This window comes from Sander vitreus, chromosome 7, assembly GCF_031162955.1.
Source record: "Sander vitreus isolate 19-12246 chromosome 7, sanVit1, whole genome shotgun sequence".
NCBI classification, from domain to species: Eukaryota; Metazoa; Chordata; class Actinopteri; order Perciformes; family Percidae; genus Sander; species Sander vitreus.
Genome location: NC_135861.1, coordinates 21,764,531 through 21,783,757, shown reverse-complemented (window position 1 = coordinate 21,783,757; position 19,227 = coordinate 21,764,531). Strand labels below are relative to the sequence as shown.

Here is a 19,227-nt window from a genome sequence, read left to right as displayed (position 1 = left end):
ATGTGAATGTCAGTTTACAGTAATGTGCTCCGGATGCTGCTGACTGTTTCTCAGCCATCAGTATAAAAGGATAAGCCTGCTGATATTTTATATTTTTCTTTATTGTCAAGAAATCCCATGGAAACAAAACAAAACTAATATTGAATTCAAAGTACAGACAAGTGTTGTCTGTGTAGACAAAGCCTGATATAGCTTATTTTCTCTCTACCATAGAGCTTTATTGTTGTTGTTAAATACTCATTAATGAGCCGCACTGTTGCACATGTTCTTTCATTACAATGAACATGAGCTCTATAGTTTATTATGAGGCGACCCCACATACACCATCCTGCTGCTATAAATACTAGAGCACCAGATCCACAATTTACTCTGGTTTGAAAACTACAGTGCCAAGCTGTTTTAATAAATTATTTAGGCTTTTTTTTTTTTTTTTATGTAAACTGGGCCATTTATGTGGATTTACATATTCGGTGGGAACATATTGAAGTAAATGCTGTTCATATTCGACTGATATGAAGTGGTGCTTTCCTCAAATACTGCCATAAGTGGATTTAGGACAACAGCTTTAAATGGAACACAGCATACAGGCACAGTTGAACAAAATATTTTTAGTGAAGAAGATTTGCACTAAACAAGCTAGTGATTACTTTTACAGTAAAGATTTAAATTCAGTATAACAAACCTATATAATTGTTGTTTTACACCTATGTACTAACAGTCCTTGAAACAAATCAAGTACTGTCATTTAAAAAAGACTTTGATACAAGTAGTATAAAGGTCATGCAGGGGAGATAGTTTTGCACTGTATTGTATGTTTTGGTTGACTGTGGTGAATATAAATATATGAATGTGTTGATGTGGAGAGTCTTGTAATTTTAGTCACATAATCCTATTCGATAAGTGCCTTGTAAATGATGTTAGCATTTTTTTCAAAGAAGGATTTGTGACTCGTCTGTGTTGAACTTGGGTTAGGGTTGTTGATGCTGAAAACTTGTGTCAAAAACCTAATAACTGAGAGGGTTTCTGTTCACAAGTTTATGTAATCCTTGGTGTCTGCCTGTTTCTCTCAGTGCTCAGAGACTCAGAAGCTCCTGAACATCGCCAAAGAGCTTCTCCAGACGGAAGAGGCCTACGTCAAAAGACTCAACCTTCTCGACCAGGTAACTTTGGGCCTTCGTCTCTTTTTCCATTAGCGTGTTTGTGAGAGTGACAGTGTGTTTTGGATGCCTCTGGTCCAAATTTCAATCTCCTAAGTGTGCCAGTGGTTTTAGTAACAGAGATCAGGGCTGAGCTGGATTAAAACTGGCACTGTGATGCACTTGACAACAACCCGTTCCTCTGTTGACTGGATTACTCAGAGCAGTGTAAGCACGATCATGTGAGAAACCCGTTGTGTGTGCGTGTTTTATATTTATGCATTTGCAGCATAAATATAGCTTTGTTACCACAAACCTGAGCACCTACACTAATACACTAGTGCCCACTGTATAAAGCAGCACATATTGGGGTGTGTGTGTGTGTGTGTGTGTGTGTGTGTGTGTGTGTGTGTGTGTGTGTGTGTGTGTGTGTGTGTGTGTGTGTGTGTGTGTGATGCCCTCACAGTGCCCTCCTTTACTACTTGTATGTAAATCTTGCGGATTAAAGATGTGTGTTGCCTGATTCTTAACTGGTTTATCATAACAATATATAATAACAAAGCTCTTTAAAAAAACAATTTAAAAGGCTCAGTGATCCTTCCCAGATTTAGCTGTTTTGATGGAGTCATTGATAGTGAATTCGGCACCATCAAGGCTCTGATTTACAAGATAATTTTTTTTGATGAATCTATTAGTCATTGGTATATAAAATACAAGTTGACATATTTAAATTCCTTGTTTGATCTAATCAGCAGTGCATTTTTTGAAACTTTTGCTTGAAAAATGATTTAACCTAGGGCTGCAACTAACGATTATTTTCATAGTCGATTAATCTGTTTGATTATTAGTTTGGTCTATAAAATGTCAGAAAATGGTGAAAAATGTGGATCAGTGTTTCCCAAAAACCTAAGATGACGTCCTCACATGTCCTGTTTTGTCCACAACTCAAAGATATTCAGTTTACTGTCACAGAGGAGAGAAGAAACTAGAAAATATTCACATTTAACAAGCTGGAATCAAAGAATTTTTACTTTTGTCTTAAAAAAAATGACTAATCGATTATCAAAATAGTTGGCGATTAAGTTACAAGTTGACAACTAATTGATTAATCTTTGCAGCTCTAATTTATTTGATTATCACAATTATCGTCTAATTGCCATCTCCTGTAAACTCTCTCCACCATACTTTAAATCCTGATTTCTATCTTTACTCTCACAAGTCATGACCTGCTCCTGCACTCTGCTCTGTTGGCTCTTTTGTTTGACTGTCTCTCATTTTTGCAAATGTGTTATTGTATATCAGCTTCTATTTGGGTTCACTCATGTTTGTGATGAGAATTTACTCGCGGTGGTTGAGTCTTCTTCCTCTTTGTTCAGTTCATGTGGTACAGAGTTGTACAGCTGCCCAATCACAGAACAGATATGGTGCATTTGCTGCTGAGGGCAAAGAACCCTCACAGTTAACTTCCTGTTTTTGTCACAGTACTTTTGCACAATACTGGTTTCCATGGAAGCAATCGTGTCAATTCATTGTTGTGACTAGAAGGGAAGCAAAGGGTGATGAAAATGATGGATGAAGCAATTTAAGACAGGAGTTATGACGCACCATTATGTTTAAATTCAAAACTTAACCCAGACATTTTAAGACTGCTACTGCAAGATTAGATTTTATTCCCCCGCTGACATTAACTTGTAATAGTACTGAAACAATACGTTGAATAGACAACATAAATAATTAATTTTCTAATTATTTAAATGCAAGTTTTGCAAGTTGTGGGACTAAAAATAGAAAGCATTGAAGGAACAGAGGCTGAGATATCCAGACCTTCAGTTCCTGGTATGGGTCAAGCACGAAAACCACATGATCCTATATTTCCTATGATGCAACCCATAGCATCTCTTATCAAAGCCTCCCTGCCTGGTAAACACTCACGTATTTCAACCTCCACTTCCTCAATTTGTAATGCAGGCTTTCTGTTACAAATGTGTCTTTAAGCTGAGATAACCCTCATGAACTCACAATGACATCATCAGTGTTATTATTCTGACAAAGGTCCCCAGATACATTAAGGACACAGTACCTCACAGTGCCCCTTTGAGTCATTAGTAAAAAATGCCAAACATTTGCTTTGTTTATTTTTTTACTGTTTTATATCATTGTCAGTGGAATATCTTTGGGTTTTGGACTGTTGGTCGGACAAAACAAGCTATTGGAAGAAGTCACTTTGGGCTCTGGGTAATTGTGATGGGCACCTTTCATAATTGTATGACGTTTTATAGACTAAACAATTGAATTGAAGAAATAATTGTTAGTTACAGTGCTAACGTATAATCAGGCTGGGTTTGTGAAATAATTTTTAACATGTCAATTACAAAATGTCAACAGTTGTTTTACCATCAAAACAAAACTCAATGATGTATCTGTCAAGTTTATATTTTGTAGTTTAACGAGGCAACGCTGGAGAAAATGCTTGTGTGGATAAGCAACAACATGTCTATGTTTACATGCCTGCTGCATGAAATGGAGCCAGATTTGGGTGTTTTTGGAAACAGCTGCATAAGTGTTTGTATGTATGTTCTTTTTCTCTGCAGGTATTTTGCACTAAGCTCACAGAGGCTGGAATCCCTCAGGAAGTGATTACAGGGATCTTCTCCAACATCTCCTCCATCTACTGCTTCCACGACAAGTTCCTGCTGCCTGAGCTCCAGACACGCATTACTGGAGAATGGTGAGGAATAAACACCTGAAAGTTCAATGGCTTTCCAAATGGCATCAGTATGACATCATTCTAAAGATGGTTTGGCTGTTTGTGGTCAGTTAGGCAGTTGGTGTTGGCTGTAAAACTTCGACAGCTGGGCGGCAGTGGAGGGCATTATTTTTCAGTGATGTCAGGTTGCCACGTTGTGTGTTTTCTGTGTGTGTGTGTGTGTGTGTGTGTGTGTGTGTGTGTGTGTGTCAGAGTTGCAGAATGAACCCATTTTCTGTATTTTTTCGAAGTTTTCAGAAATGTACCCCAGTGTGTGTTATTGTGTCAGCATCAGCCACCCTTGGTAGATAAAGACTCCTCTAGAGGAGGATGTGTTCATGGAAATCACCTGCCACATAATGATTCCCCACACATTATTTTCTGCAACTCATCAAAACGTATTGGCTTAGATAGAAAGATATAAAAACTGGTTCACACAACCACACAACCAGTCAGACAAGTGCACCTCAGGAAGAAGATTCATAAGGATTCATTTGTAGAACTCCCCCTTAAGATTAGTCTAATTTTTTTATGAACCTTCATTTGTTTCTTACTTGTCTCCTAATTCTAAAGAATTACATCAATGCTTCCTTCATATCTATGGTAATCTAACCCTTGTTGGTCTCAAAATGTTAATCTGTGTTTTTTTGTGACATGTCAGGAGAAAGGATGTCATTAAATCAGTTAAAGCAAACCTTAAATTACCAACCTCACTTCACGAAGTTGAAAACGGGTTTTGAGATGTTTCTCCCTAAGCTTTACATCTATAAAAACTGACTACATAGGTAACTTAATGTACTGGGACAGGCTGATTTAGTAGTCAATAAAGGCTTGCAAGATGGAACTGAACTTTCCAAAATGCTAGCTTCATAGCATGAGACAAAAAAAAAATCATTGGCAAGCTGAACTTCCCTTTTAAAATGTTAAGGAACGGAAGATGCAGTAAAAGTGGCAATACTACTAAAATAATTACTTTTGTGACTAAATGTGTGAACCTGTGTTTGAGCTACCTGAAAGTCAGAATTACTATTATTTTTTTTTTTGTTGTACTTGAATTAACCCTTTTTTATAAACATTCATTTTCTGATCAGCTCCAGAACAAAATACTGTATATGACATTAAAAAAAAGATTTTTCAAGATCTGTCTCATCCATACAACATACACTTTACAGTATCATGTTTTACTGTATGCCACTTTACATGATAGCCATACAATGACAACGATCAGTGAAGATGTAGTTGTCCTGCATCAAATAGACCCATATATACCCCGTATAATTTTTTTTTTGGAATTTTGACTTCAGTCTTGGATTAATCCGTTTGTTTGTTGTGTTTGCTGTAGGGACTCTAACCCTCGTATTGGAGACATCCTCCAAAAACTGGCTCCGTTCATGAAGATGTACGGAGAATATGTGAAGAACTTTGACCGAGCCATGGACTTGGTCAACACCTGGACACAGCGGTCTTCACAGTTCAAGAGTGTCGTCCAGAATATACAGGTAGGTGTCTGTGTTTGTCTGTGTATCTCCTAATTGGATACATCCTCTGATGTTTGTCCATTAATTAGCAGTATATTTCAAATTTCAAAGCCATTTTTTATTTATTAATTTTTTTTTCATTTTCACATGCACAACTGCATGTACTAGAAAAACAATCTGGTCATGTATCTAATCAAATCTTTGTTGTGTTTGAACGAACAGAAACAGGATGTGTGCGGGAACCTGACGTTGCAGCACCACATGCTGGAGCCAGTCCAAAGGATTCCTCGCTATGAGCTGTTGCTCAAAGACTACCTGAAGAAGCTGCCTGATGACGCTCTGGACCGAAAAGACGCAGAGAGTGAGACATCAGACCCACTGTTTTTACTGTGAAAAAAATATTTGATTTTGTTTTGATTTTGTGGTTTATCTGCATTTTTAGTCTTCAATAATGTAGTGCCCCAAACGACTTGAAATAGTTTCTGATCAGACATACCACATATGAACCTCTAAAGCCTATGAGCAGACTGAGAAGAGGATTAAACAGCCCACTGGCTGCGCAAGAGCTAAAGCTGTGTGCCATATCTCTTCGTGCCTGCTTTCCCAGTTTCAACACACTGCTCGGTCACGACTGATCAACTGCGTGTTGCAGAGACTTCTTCTAGTTACAGTTTTCTCTCTTCCTGTCAACCTGTTCCTGTTTTTTCCTCTGCTTCACTTTTTAATTTAAACTTCACCTGTAATTGTTCTGATCGCAGAGGTGCGTATGTATGTCATGTGTCTTTCAAAAACCTACCACAGAGCTCATGGTTTGATGCACTCACAATATTTATTTATTTCACAAAATACACAGCCTAAAATATGCAAATGCAATGTTTTTTAATGTTTCATCTTTTCAGTTTTTAACTATAGATTTTCTTATATATTCTGGTGCAAAATGTCAATAGAAGACTGCATTATTACATGGAGGATACATCTTGTTTTACAAGTAGATCATTATCTGTATTAAACTGAATAGAAGAATAAGTGTTCTCATTATGATAAAGAGAAAACGTCTGAACTTGGTTGGACTAGAATGCTGCCATTTAGCTAAAAGTGATGCAATAATTAGAGGTGGCATGAACAAAAAGGGTCAATGAAAAGACCGGAAAGTAGGTGAAGCGATGCAGTTTCACATTCCAGAAAGCACAGGTGAAACAAAGACATGTCTGCTCGAGTTGATAATGCACAAATGAACATTTGTGGTTATCCTTAGTTATTTGGCTCAATGACTGTGGAGGAGAGGGAGCATAAAGTGCTGGCTGAAACTGGAGCTCCTGGTAAACTTTAGTTCAAGACAATGTTGTGCACATCCATGTAGTTGCTGGTGCAGGACAAAAAAGTGAATGTTCAAAGAAGGTAAAGTCCGCACAATAGCTTAATGCTCCGAAAAAATACTTTAATAGTGCAAATAAGGCCCACAATTTGGCCTTCCTCAGGTGTGTTCCTCAGTGTCACCTGAGGAAGGCCAAGTTGTGGGCCAAAACGTTGTGTGCCTTATTTGCACTATTAAAGTATTTTGTATTAGGCTGTTGTGCGGACTTTACCTTCTTTCAACTTACTGTCTGAACTGTCGTACACAGAGTCTGTATCTGTTTTCACTGCAACGGCTATTTTTCCCCGACTGTGAACAGTGGTGGTTTGTAGCCAAAAGACGCAAACTGCAAAACTAGTCCAAAGTACAGTATGTGAGAACCTCTTGCTTGAGAATGCTAACCCACCGTGGATATTGCTCCTTGCTGCTCCACACTTAAACAAACTGTTTATAAACAGCCAGTTGATGAGATTTAGTGCACACAATGTTAGTATTGTTGGGGAAAAAATCACCTTTATTAACACCATACAGACAAGTAGCTTGCCCTCATTAGGGTAACAGGATACAGGATCATTTCATCTATCATAGATATGATTGCAGGATTGCAGATTAAACACATCACGTCAGTGCGTCTTTATTTATGCCCACAAATTCCATTTAACATGATCTGATGTCCTCCCACATCCGTGTTTCCATTTACCTGAGCATTAACTTCACCACACTGTGGTGTTGTTTGGAGCCTGTGGAAGGGGTTTTCTCTCATCCACAGTTGAAAAGCAGTTCATCACAGTTGTTTTTGGCCTCATTTCCCCTGGCTGTGTCTCTTCTGCTTATGTAGACCATGATTAAGATGGCTGACTCAGGTGCTCGCAGGGCTCTCTGCTGGCTAAAAGCCATTCTAATGCATGCAGTGTGTTTAATGTTAAGACAATGCATGGTAAGCCTTTGATCCTGTTCAATTTATATAATACAACTAGTGTGACATCTTATTCTTCAGTGAGCAACAAAAAATATTTCTTGATTTATATCTGCAGTTTGATTCAGTTTTACTCAAACATGATCTTATTGTTGTATTGTATTGTAACATGCTTACATTTGTATATGTGAATGCTTGTTACAGAGGCACTGGAGCTCATCTCTACTGCAGCTAACCATTCCAATGCAGCAATCAGGAAAATGGTAAGACTTTGACTTGACTTTTATTTCTTTTTCTGTTCACTTCTTTCTAAACTCTTTTCAACACACTATTACTGTCTCATTGAGGTTTATAAATAACCTCAATGAGACAGTAATGTGTTACCCAATCATGGAGTTGCTGATGCTGTACTGTCAGTCAGCAAACATTGCAAGTGTGTGTCTGAGGGCGTGAACAAGTTGAATTTGTACAGACAGGAAGGTGCCGTTTCCTGCCTCGAATTTCACCGCTTTTTAATACTCATCCTCTTTATCTCTTTCCTCTGTCTGGCCATTTTACTCATATGTCTCACATCCTTTAAAACAACTCAAGCAGACAAATGTGTTTAAGAATCAATAAGGAAATATAATACCTGCTTTCCTGCCTTGCTGGAAAACCCAATGAATGAATGAGAGTCTTACCTGAAAACAAAATCACCCCCTCTGGTGGAGTTTTGCTTATAGCTCCATCTGTCTTCTCACTCTCAAGTGTCTTCTCTGTCTTTTCCTCATCCTCCTGTTGCGTCACGTTTTCAGGAAAAGATGCACAAGCTGCTGGAGGTTTATGAGAGGCTTGGAGGAGAGGAGGACATAGTTAACCCAGCCAATGAGCTCATCAAAGAAGGACATATCAAGAAGATGTCGGCCAAAAACGGAACAGCACAAGACCGATACCTCTACTTGGTGAGAGGATTGAAGTGTTAACTTAGAGAAATATCAGATTTCTGGAGGATCTTTCTATATATGAGCCTTGTTATCTGTACTGCTTATTAACCGCATCATCTGTCTGATCCAGTTCAACAATATGGTGCTATACTGCGTGCCTAAACTCAGACTGATGGGACAGAAGTTCAGTGTCAGAGAGAGGATTGATATCGCTGGCATGGAGGTGCAGTTCCGCTTTCTCATTCTGTTAGATGTCTTTTGTTTTCTCTAATCTTTTATGTATTATGGTGGCTACAAGTGTCCTCTGTTTCCTGACCTCAGGTGCAGGAGAATGTGAAGCAGAACCTTCCACACACGTTTGCCATTATCGGCAAGCAGCGTTCACTGGAGCTGCAAGCAAGGTAAAGACATTTGAATCAACCACTATAGAAAAACTACAAACTGAACTGAAATTTGAAAAAGTACTGTAACTGTATTAAATGCAATGTATTCCTATGGGACCCGCAAAGTGTTTAATATAAGATTAAATGAAAATATTACAACCTAATGTATTACGAAAATACCATTATCAATATGGTATTTATCCCGGTGAAACCTTTAGTTAATGTCACATTTTCTTTTACAATGTGACTTATATTTCATAATATCACTTTTCGTGAAGGTGGTGTTGTCACCAGTCACCTTTCAGCCAATCACATGCAGGCTCAACAACTACGAGCTAGTTAACTAGCAGCATCTCAACCTACATATTTCACATTTCTCGTGTTGGCCGTGTTGTTGTTACGTACCTTTACAAAGCTGCACATACTACCTTCCAAGTCAGCAAACTAAGCTGGTTTGGATTATGATTATTTATTTATTTCATAATGTCTGCTAGCGCTATTTGGGGTGAATATTTGAATAGCTAAGCTATTTCATTGTGATGCTCTGCGTTTTTTGTTAAAATGAAATAATCTCATGATCTTTTATTTGCTTTACAGGACAGCTGAGGAAAAGGAAGATTGGATTCAGGCAAGAATCACACACATGCACGCATAGATATACATGTAGTAGAAGTACACCCATGCACATATGCACACACCGTCTCTTGTCTCTCGTGCACACATGCAGCATTTTGTGCCTGTGCCTTTGGTAGTTCTGCTTTATTAGAGAATGGAATTAGCAAAGGTTTCCTCCCCACATTGATTCAGTGTGTTTGGGAATTATATTCTCTAATAAAGCTCCTTATTATTGTTCATTTAGCACATTAAAGCAGAGTAAAGCTGATTAAAACATTTTGCAGGCTGGGAGAGGGGGGAGGCTATATTACAGAGGAGGTTTTCTGTGTGATTTAGTCTGGGTGCAAGCATGAGAGAGGGGCTGAAATGAATAGAGAAAGCATTCAGAAAAGCAATGGACAGTGGAATGTAAACTTTAAAGGTCCTATGACATGCTGCTTTTTGGATGCTTTTATATAGGCCTTAGTGGTCCCTAATACTGTATCTGAAGTCTCTTTCCAGAAAATCAGCCTTGGTGCAGAATTACAGCCACTAGAGTCGATCCCACAATGACCTTTACTTGGGATGTGCCATTTCTGTGTCTGTAGCTTTAAATGCTATGGAGGAGGAGAGAGGTGTGGCAAGGTGAAGGGTGGGGGTGTGGCCTTGACCAGCTTGCGGCCACGGTTGTAGCTCTATTTCCTCATGGGCGGGCCAAATTCTCTGAGCAGCTGTGGGCGGCAGGCAAAGCAGAGAAAGATTCCAGATCGCCCCATCTGAGCTTTCATTTTTCTCAAAGGCAGAGCAGGATACCCAGGACTCGGTTTACACCTATCGTCATTTCTAGCCACTGGGGGACCATAGGCAGGCTAGGGGAACTCATATTAATGTTAAAAAAAAACCCATAAAGTGACATTTTCATGCCATGGGACCTGTTAAGGTTTTTGAGAAAAAAAAGAAAATGTTTTTACCACTAGCAGGGCAGGTCTCTAAACTCTGACTATGACACTGGCTGTGAAGCTGTAGCAGTAGGACCATGATGCTTTTGGAGCTGTGATGTCATTGCTGTTCATTCGTTTGGTGTGTGGTCTTGCCAGAAAGCACACCACACGCGCTGTCTTTGTTCCCCAATCAGGCAGTGAAAGGAAATTTGGCTTTCTTCCTCCCTTTATCTTCTCTTTTTTCACTTTAGTCACTCTTATCCTTTTAAGCTAAGTATCAGACGCAAAGTATCAGACCCTAACTGAAAGATACCTAACATAAGATGAAAAACGTCGTCATGCTATAATTCCGCAATTTAGCATAGTTATTCTCATGACAAGTACGTACGAGAATAAATGCATTCAAATGCTGATGTGTCTGATCAATAATCCATCCCTTCTTTTTGATTTTCCCTCACTTCTCTGTCTGCTAAATCTCTTCTGACTCTCAGGTGATCCTGGCCACTATCGAACGTCACAAACAAAACAGCGAAACATTCAATAAAGCTTTCAACAGCTCCTTCTCCCGGGAAGATGACCACCCCCCTGAGTCACCGGTCAGTCTCACTCTTCCTTCATCAATCTATTCATTGATCAGTCAATTAGTGGGTCATCCTGTGCAATGAATCATGGGGGGCTAGTGGTACATCATACAAATTTGTCATAGTCTGGTCTTTGTCTGCCTGAACAGCTATCCCATCTATGGATGTGGTAGAATCGTACACACAAAACACACACATAAAGAAGCTCTTTCTTTCCATCCTTGACAGTTGCACACGTAGCGTCTGTGAGTCTCTTCTCCAGAACTCTCTCATGACCTAATAGGGAAAGCCCAAGTCAAAGTGTATACAAAACTCTTATGGATCTGCTTTGACCCACTTTGGGCCGGCTGGAGTTGGACGCTGGCCAAACTTAACTAACACAAGCCTGAGGACTTGATTCAGAAGGTCCAGACTGACACCTAGTGGTAGAGATATCTGACTTCAGACAGGAGCTACTGGTGCTCAATATGTTTTTTACTTCTCCTCAGGGTCCCTGGTGCAACACATCCATCGACTCAGATGGTGAAAGACTGCATGAAAGGGTAAGATGGGATCTCATTTAAAAAATGTGGTACCCTGAAGCAGGGCTGGGTTAAGAATAATATTAATAATTAGCTGTGGGTCCCTACTGTCTCCCCCATTTCTCCCAATGTCTGTGTATTGTGTGTGTATTAGTTAGTTATCAGTAACTAACTTTGTAGTAACTCAACTTGATTAAGCACACATTTATTTAGGAATATGCACCATGTTAAAGCAATGAAAGAATAATACATTTCCTTAAAACTAGATTTTCTTTTACTCTAAAAGACACCATCTCAAGGTTATGTAATAATGCCGGTGTCCTATCATTTTGGTTTATCAATTAATCCGTTTTGCTCTTTGGGGAACATAGGTCATTCATGAACTTTCTTCAGCTGGTTCGGTGTTGGGCAGTCTTCTCTGCTTTCTTTCAGGATGGTCTTGTTTCCTTGAGTTTTGCCTCCATAGACCTCCTCCAGCTGTTTCTGGGTACAACATGGCACAACACTTTGGTTATAGTGTACTTTGATTGTGCACACAGTATTACCAAACTAATTTGCAGTTAATCAAATTACCACAAACAAATTGCCCCATGTTGAACTGACGCCTTTGGGGCCCTTGAGGGTCTGTGGCCTTGGGGCATTTGGTAATCTAGTGTTGCCCTTATTGTGATATGAATGAATTGAAAGTCTGTCTATTTTTAATATCACATTAAATTGCTGTGCTGATTTGAAAATACAATTTGCAGTGTAAGCACGCTGTACCTTTTTTTTACGTACTTTGGGGGATTCTAGTGCATTATATATATATATATATATATATATATATATATATATATAAAACAGCTCATCTGCAATTTGTTTCTATTTTCTGCATAATTTTCTAAAATTACGTCACAGGTCTACACTGTTTGCACGATAAAGAAAATATAGAACATCGTATTAACAGATATAAATCTTCCTTGAACAGATCCAAAGGCTTCTAAGAAACTGAAATTGTTTACATGATGTTGAAAGCGTTGGTTGATGTGTGTTGATGTACATGTGGTGTTGATTTGTGTTTTTCTATAAGCAGTTTAGGCATGTGACATCATGAGCCTGATTGATGAAATCAGCTAGCACACCTGGTATTAATTAGCTGTTTATTCCTGACAGCTTTACCTGCTCCTGATGATGGTTTTAAGGTCGTGACACACCAACCAGACGGCCAACCCTCGGCAGAAAAGGCAGTTGGACTGATCAGTCTCCCCGAGTTGGTCAAAAAAGTGCCTCAGAACACACCAAAGCGTACAAGACGTAATACGTCTCCATAACAGCAGGCGGCGCTAATCTGTATTGTCGCCCAAAAATGAAAACCGGCAGCTGATTGGACGAACGCGTCACATGGGTCTGGTTTCTCCGGAAATTCAAAGCCAGACTGTCATGGTGACTTGTTCAGAATACGATCTCATATTGTACTAAAATAGTTCACTGAAACTTGTTTCTGAAAACATTTTGAGCGAGAAATAGCCCATGCAGTTGCTGAATCTGTCTTCATTTCAGATCGACAAAGGTCAGTTTAAAAGATTTTCGTCAGTTTTTGAGAGACTCTAGTCACGCTCATCCCGCTCCTTGTTTCCGGTTGGCGCTCTACCAATCAGATTGGTCATTTGAGTCCGACTGCCGGCAGGGCCTGCCTTCCGATTCAACATGTCAAATCGGCCAAAATGAAGGTCGACGGCCCCTCGGACGGACGACGGCGCGGAACACACCGAACAGACTCGAGTCACTGACCTCGCCAGACTGTCCGACGGCCGATTATTGACTTGGTGTGTCTCGGGCTCTAAAGGCCCTGCACAGGTGTTTTTAATTATTTTAGCTGATTAGAGTTCTGCTGCTCAGATGGGAAGAGCCATCATTATGCTAACTAACACTTTGATCATCCACTACACCATCATGGAGGATCCAACAAAAGAAAAACAAAGTCTTTCATAAAGTGGCCTGACATATAAAGGTCGCTACTCCAAGTGACAGATACAGCTGTGCAGCACGTCATTAGTAACTGATGTTGCTTAAAGTGCTCATATTATGCTCATTTTCAGGTTCATAATTGTATTATTATGGTTATATCAGAATAGGTTTACATGGTTTAATTTTCAAAAAACACCATATTTTTGTTGTACTGCACATTACTGCAGCCCATTTTTTCACCCTGTGTTTTGTTTTAGCTACAGAGTGAGACATCTCACTTCTGTTCCATCTTTGTTGGGAGTCGCACATGCTCAGTAGCTAGGTAAGCACTGCTAGCAAATCAGAAGCGCAGAGTATGAGGGCGTGCCACGCTAGCAGCTAGGCGAGCATTATAACGTGTGTTACAAAGTGACACACGTTCGTCACGGAAGTAAAGGCTGGACTACAATAGAGCTGCTTGGAGCAGTTTGTGAACAGTGTTTTCTCTGGAAGATGGTAAGTCCCTTTGGGGTGGACTTTGGGCTTTTTCACTTTGGAAGCCTATTACATGCACAAAAAATATATATACAACACAATAAAGGGAAAACGGCAAAAAGCATAACATGAGCACTTTAAGACTGACGCTAAGGAACCAAAGATTTTTCATTTGGCAGCTTTGGCTCCTCTGTCCTTGCGTCTCTTCCCCGCATATCTCTCTCACATTCTTGCTTCTTATAATACATCCATGGAAAGAGCTAAGACGCGAGGTAGAGAACTTATTCTTACAGTCTATTGTAGAGACGCAGAAAGTGATGAGACATGCCAGCACTATAAAAAGCACCCCATGTATTAGTAAGAATAAGGGGCAAGTTGGCCTGCCTTAACATGTGCAAGGAAACTAAGAAGAGGCAAGAAAGTGACAGTCAAGCACAGGAGTAACCCTACTCTTAATAAAACAGAATATTTGGCTGAAAGGATTAAAGGTTTGCTTCTCATTGACATGCCTGCTGCAAATGGACAAAAAACGTTCATGTTATCTGTATAAAAATCGGACAACCTGTGCTGCTGTGGACGCCTCCATTTGACCTCCATGTTAGTTGTCTTTAAGAGAAGGGATAGTCTGTCTGTGTCTTTGTTAATAGAAAGGAGAAATGGAAGACGAACAGCCAGACAAAGAATGAAGCAAGACGAGCCGTCGGACATTCCTTCAGTTGTGCTGAAACTGAACAGACTGAAGACCTTGACACGTGACTCCTGTGTTTTTTTATATTTTCCAGAAGAGTTCCAGGAAAAAGGACAAAGAGAAGCAAACGTGTAAAGGCTGCAACGAGAGCTTCAACTTCACCAAGCGCAAACACCACTGCAAGTCCTGTGGAGCGGTGAGCACAGATGGAACAAGAGAAATTTGGGCATTGTTTGGCAGGATGTGCAAATGAAGGGATGGAGAGAAAGAAGTCACGGAACAAGTGGACAATTTCTTTCAGACAAATGACTGTTATCAACTGAGTGGCTTCTCAATGCTGTCTCTTTTTCTTTCTGTGTCCTTCTGCAGGCCATCTGTGCAAAGTGTTCAAAGACCTTGGACAACAAAACAAGCAGAGTGTGCCCGGAGTGTTTCGAAGCCAGCCTCAGCCTGGAGACCCTCTGCATTAGTGAACAGAAAAGGAAAGCTGTGCCTGAGGTGAGACACGCACTTGAAGACAAGCAAAACACACACACAAACTGAGAAACATCTAGCAGCATGTGCATAATAGTTATATTTCTGCCTCGATTCATGCCAGTCCAATGCGATCCTGTCCATGTCTCCCAGTATACTGACAGTCAATGTCAACCAAGGGTTAGCAGCCAGACTGAACTGCTGGCACTAAAAAGAGAGAAAGAAGCACAGTAGTTTACTTAATAAGTCCAGTACTCTTATTTCTGTTGAAATATTAAAGTCACTGCGTTTTTAGAAATCATTACACACACATAAAATTACATTATATACATACAGTACATGTGCATTTATGAATTAACACAGGTTCACATTGAAAGATCAACTTATCCCTCTTTGATGACTAATATAATGAGATCTCAGCTTAACGATGACCCGTAGTCTCCGCTGACTCCACAGTCTAGCTGCTTCAGCTGTCTGTCTGGGATGTTGTGGATGTACAGTCAACTCTGGTTATACTGAAAAGCTGACAAGCGTACTGTTTAGATATATTCTGGTGGTTCATTCAGGCTGTGGTCTCAGCTACAAGATCCACAAAAAAAACTCATCTGCAGTGAGATTAGTCACCACATGGGGGGGCTATAGGCCATACATGGATTAGACAAGGGGCAGCAGGAGCTTGAACACCTATCCATGTACAAATCTCCCTGTGTCCTACATTGTCGTTATGTAATGATAATCAGTGGAAGATCTGGGCTGTCAGTTGCTCAAGTTCAAATCCCCAAAATGATTCAGATGGATTTCAATTAGAAGCTTATTCAAATCGATGATAATAATAATCAGGTTTTTATTTTTATAGCACATTTCGAAACGGGATTACAACGTGTTTTATTTATAAAAGTGGTTGGGCTCTTGGTATATATAGTTCTGTATTATTGTATCTTTTCAGAGACAGACATCTCTAACGGGGGAAAACTGCCTGCTATGTGGCCACCTTCAAGTGCAGGAGAAAGGGAAGAGCTGGCCCAAGATGTGGGTGGCTATCACCAAGGCTGAGCCACTGGTGCTATACCTGCAGAGCAGTGGACAGGTAAGAGAGAGAGAGAGACACACACACACACACACACACACACACACACACACACACACTCGGAGATAGGATGATGATACACCTGTTATTTATGAATTATTCCAAGTTTCTTATCAGATTTAGGGATTATATATTTGAATATATATATATATATGATATAGCTTTCTTTATTTTACGCATCAGTAAAGTAGTCCTCACTTACATTACGTGGAATATATTACATCTGGTTTCCCTGTTAAGGAATGTACAAATAAATGACAAACATTGCACACAAGTTTCCCCACATGGCCACATAAATGATGTGTCATCTCTTGTATATCCGCTGATCCTCTTGCTTCACCCGTCTGGCCTTTGTATACGTCCTACCTTCTTCCTCCTTTCGGAACAGGACATCTGTACAGTGTGGCGCCTGGGCACATCAGTAAGCATGTGTAAGTCAGATCTATCCAATCCTGCCAGGATGTCTGTACACTGTCTACGCTCTGTAGATTTGGGCCAGGAGGAGTTGGTTGTCCCGAATCTGACCCTTAGGTATAGCGGCTGCTGCTGTCAGTGACGCTGCTTCAATGTGTGACTAGGTTTTAGTTTGCACTGACCAAATGAAGCAACTCTTTGGATTTAACTTAGTTCCTTGAAATCTTGGCTCTGTATGTAGTAATAAATCTGCTCAGAACATCCCAAGGAGATGCATGAGTGGTTTACAAAATTAAAAAAACTCTGAAAGCAATCATGTGTTGAAAGCTTTTCGCTAAAGACTGTGATTCTCTGTCATTCTCATTCATAGTGGATAGCACAGAAGGGAAGTCAGCCTGTTAAAGCCTCCCCTGGTTTTATTTCCAAGACTAATATCCCAATCCCACCGCAGAAAGCTGCCATTCCAAAGATTAGGATTAATGGGAGTTGGACGAGCATTTCCTGATTATACAGAAAGAAAGAGGGGGAAGGGAGAGTGGGGTTTACTATACATGCCTAGTGGAATATACTGTATTCTCTTGCAACTGAAGAGACAAGCTGTCACTTGCTGCTCTGCTGTATTTTACAGTATGCTTCCTCTTTATTCAAGAGAAGCACAATTTTGACTGATTGACTTATGTTGCTCATTTTGGTAGGACTCTAAGGGGGCACGGGTGGTGCCTCTCCCTGGATTCGAAGTGAGCGTGGTACCGCCATCGGGAAGCGAGAAGTCGGAGATCAAACACTTGCTCCGGCTCAGTCACACCCAGCAAACTTTGCTCTTAAGTGCCCAAGATGCAGAACTTCAGGCCAAGTGGGTGGACGTCCTCTCCAAAGCTGCCCGCAGAGAAACGCCCACAGATGCATCAACAAGCCTGACTGAACACAGGAAGAGCCAGTAGTGGCCATGTTGGAGCCACAGGACTCCCTCCCTCTTTCTCTTGTGTATAGAGCACACATTACTTGAATTCACTTTACCTTGGCACTTTTTGTTTGTTTTAGTTTTTTTTCCCCCCTCTTTTGAAAGGACCACTCAATCCTTCCTATGCCACTTCTTCTCATCATGACCACACAGCTACGTCTTCTTCTCTCTTTATCTTCTTGTCTCTCTCAAACACAGAAAAATTACTATGCTATCAAGCCACCAACGCCACTGTATGTATACGTGTGGTTAGGATATTATAGTGTTTTCAAACGCTGGGGAGGACTAAATGTTTTATTTGTAATATAGCTGAAGAAAGTTCCTGAATGAGTTTTTTCTTAAGATGAAGTTTGTTGTACATCATGCGACTGTGTTGTGAAGCATTAAATCTTGTGTGTGTCTTTCAATTTGTGCGAACGTATGTATGTGTGTTTGAGTGTGAGTCCTTTCCCGTGTTTATTAAGTATTGAATGTTAGTGTAAGAAACCTGCGCCACCTCTCTGTTCTCTTCACTCCTGCTGTGGACACAGTGGCAGTTCAGTGGGTATTGTACAGTATGTATACTATAGTGCGATGTAAGAAAGCAAAGAAACAAAAGACATTTTAACTTAAAAAGACACAGAGATGTGTTCGCTTGTGGCTGGCCACCTGATGCTCCCACTGTCAGTTCCCACCTTACAGACCCTCTCTTCATACTTCTCTCTCATCTATATAGGTAATAACTCCCTCCCGACATTGTCTTTGGACTCTGAGACCTTTATTCTGAGTCGGATCCACCACATTTCCACTCTGTCATGACTGTGACTCATCCAGATGAGAGTACACAGCCAGAATGGGATCAAGTGGCCTCAATTATGACCCTCCGCAGCAGGTTCAGTCCCTCAATATCTCCACTTGTACACATGCTTAATAAATAATTTCCGTATACTTCTCTCTCTTTCTTAGCATAGCAACCGTCTGCCTGCTTCTATCCCTTTGGTGATGTGATGGAAACCAAGTACTGTACTGTAAAACTGTTAATTCTGCCTTGACCCTGTACCCTGCTCCTATCAGCCACCAGCCTTTAAGCAAAAGTAGCAACAAAAAAAACCTTGTCATTGGATCTCTTTGTGCATGTAAACTCACTCATATTTATGTACTGTGCTCTGAAATCTTGCCCCTATACTATACCTCTTTTTATGATCCAGAACTCATTCTTGTCGTACTGTAAGTGAGCAGCAGTAAATGTTTTAAACATGGATTGTGCACAGTGGAAAAGCAGTCAAGCATATCATCAATAAACAGACATTGTGATTCATTCAGTACCATGCTGTCCAACAAGATCTTCACGTTTCACATAAATTTCTGTCTGCAAATATGTTTCTCTTTGTCTTTTTAAGAAACACAGAATCTGATTTATTTTTTTTAAGGGAAAGACCAGTCTTGCATTGTCAGACCTATCTCCACAGCACTGTGGAGTAGGGAAAGACCAACCTCAAACAGAGGCATAAATTGATGTTTATTCACTCCAGTCACTGATCTTGTATTGATATCACACACGAAACAGCGTGTGAAATAATGCCAGGAGATATTTGGTTTAATATGCTGATGTGATGTAAGAATGACCATA

General features: G+C 40.1%; 1 protein-coding gene across 1 annotated transcript in view; it reads left to right on the top strand.

Moving 5' to 3' along the window:
• Positions 1-18,922, top strand: part of fgd (faciogenital dysplasia) — a 55,906-nt gene extending 36,984 nt beyond the window's left edge. Inside the window, exons 5-19 of the mRNA XM_078255351.1 lie at positions 1,071-1,160; positions 3,728-3,864; positions 5,225-5,381; positions 5,583-5,721; positions 7,835-7,893; positions 8,425-8,571; positions 8,684-8,776; positions 8,875-8,954; positions 9,534-9,564; positions 10,963-11,067; positions 11,541-11,594; positions 14,777-14,878; positions 15,052-15,180; positions 16,103-16,243; positions 17,353-18,922. Coding sequence (XP_078111477.1) covers positions 1,071-1,160; positions 3,728-3,864; positions 5,225-5,381; positions 5,583-5,721; positions 7,835-7,893; positions 8,425-8,571; positions 8,684-8,776; positions 8,875-8,954; positions 9,534-9,564; positions 10,963-11,067; positions 11,541-11,594; positions 14,777-14,878; positions 15,052-15,180; positions 16,103-16,243; positions 17,353-17,598 — 1,710 coding nt within the window. The 3' untranslated portion in view covers positions 17,599-18,922. The remainder of the gene's footprint in view (positions 1-1,070; positions 1,161-3,727; positions 3,865-5,224; positions 5,382-5,582; positions 5,722-7,834; positions 7,894-8,424; positions 8,572-8,683; positions 8,777-8,874; positions 8,955-9,533; positions 9,565-10,962; positions 11,068-11,540; positions 11,595-14,776; positions 14,879-15,051; positions 15,181-16,102; positions 16,244-17,352) is intronic.
• The last annotated feature ends 305 nt before the right edge of the window (positions 18,923-19,227 follow it).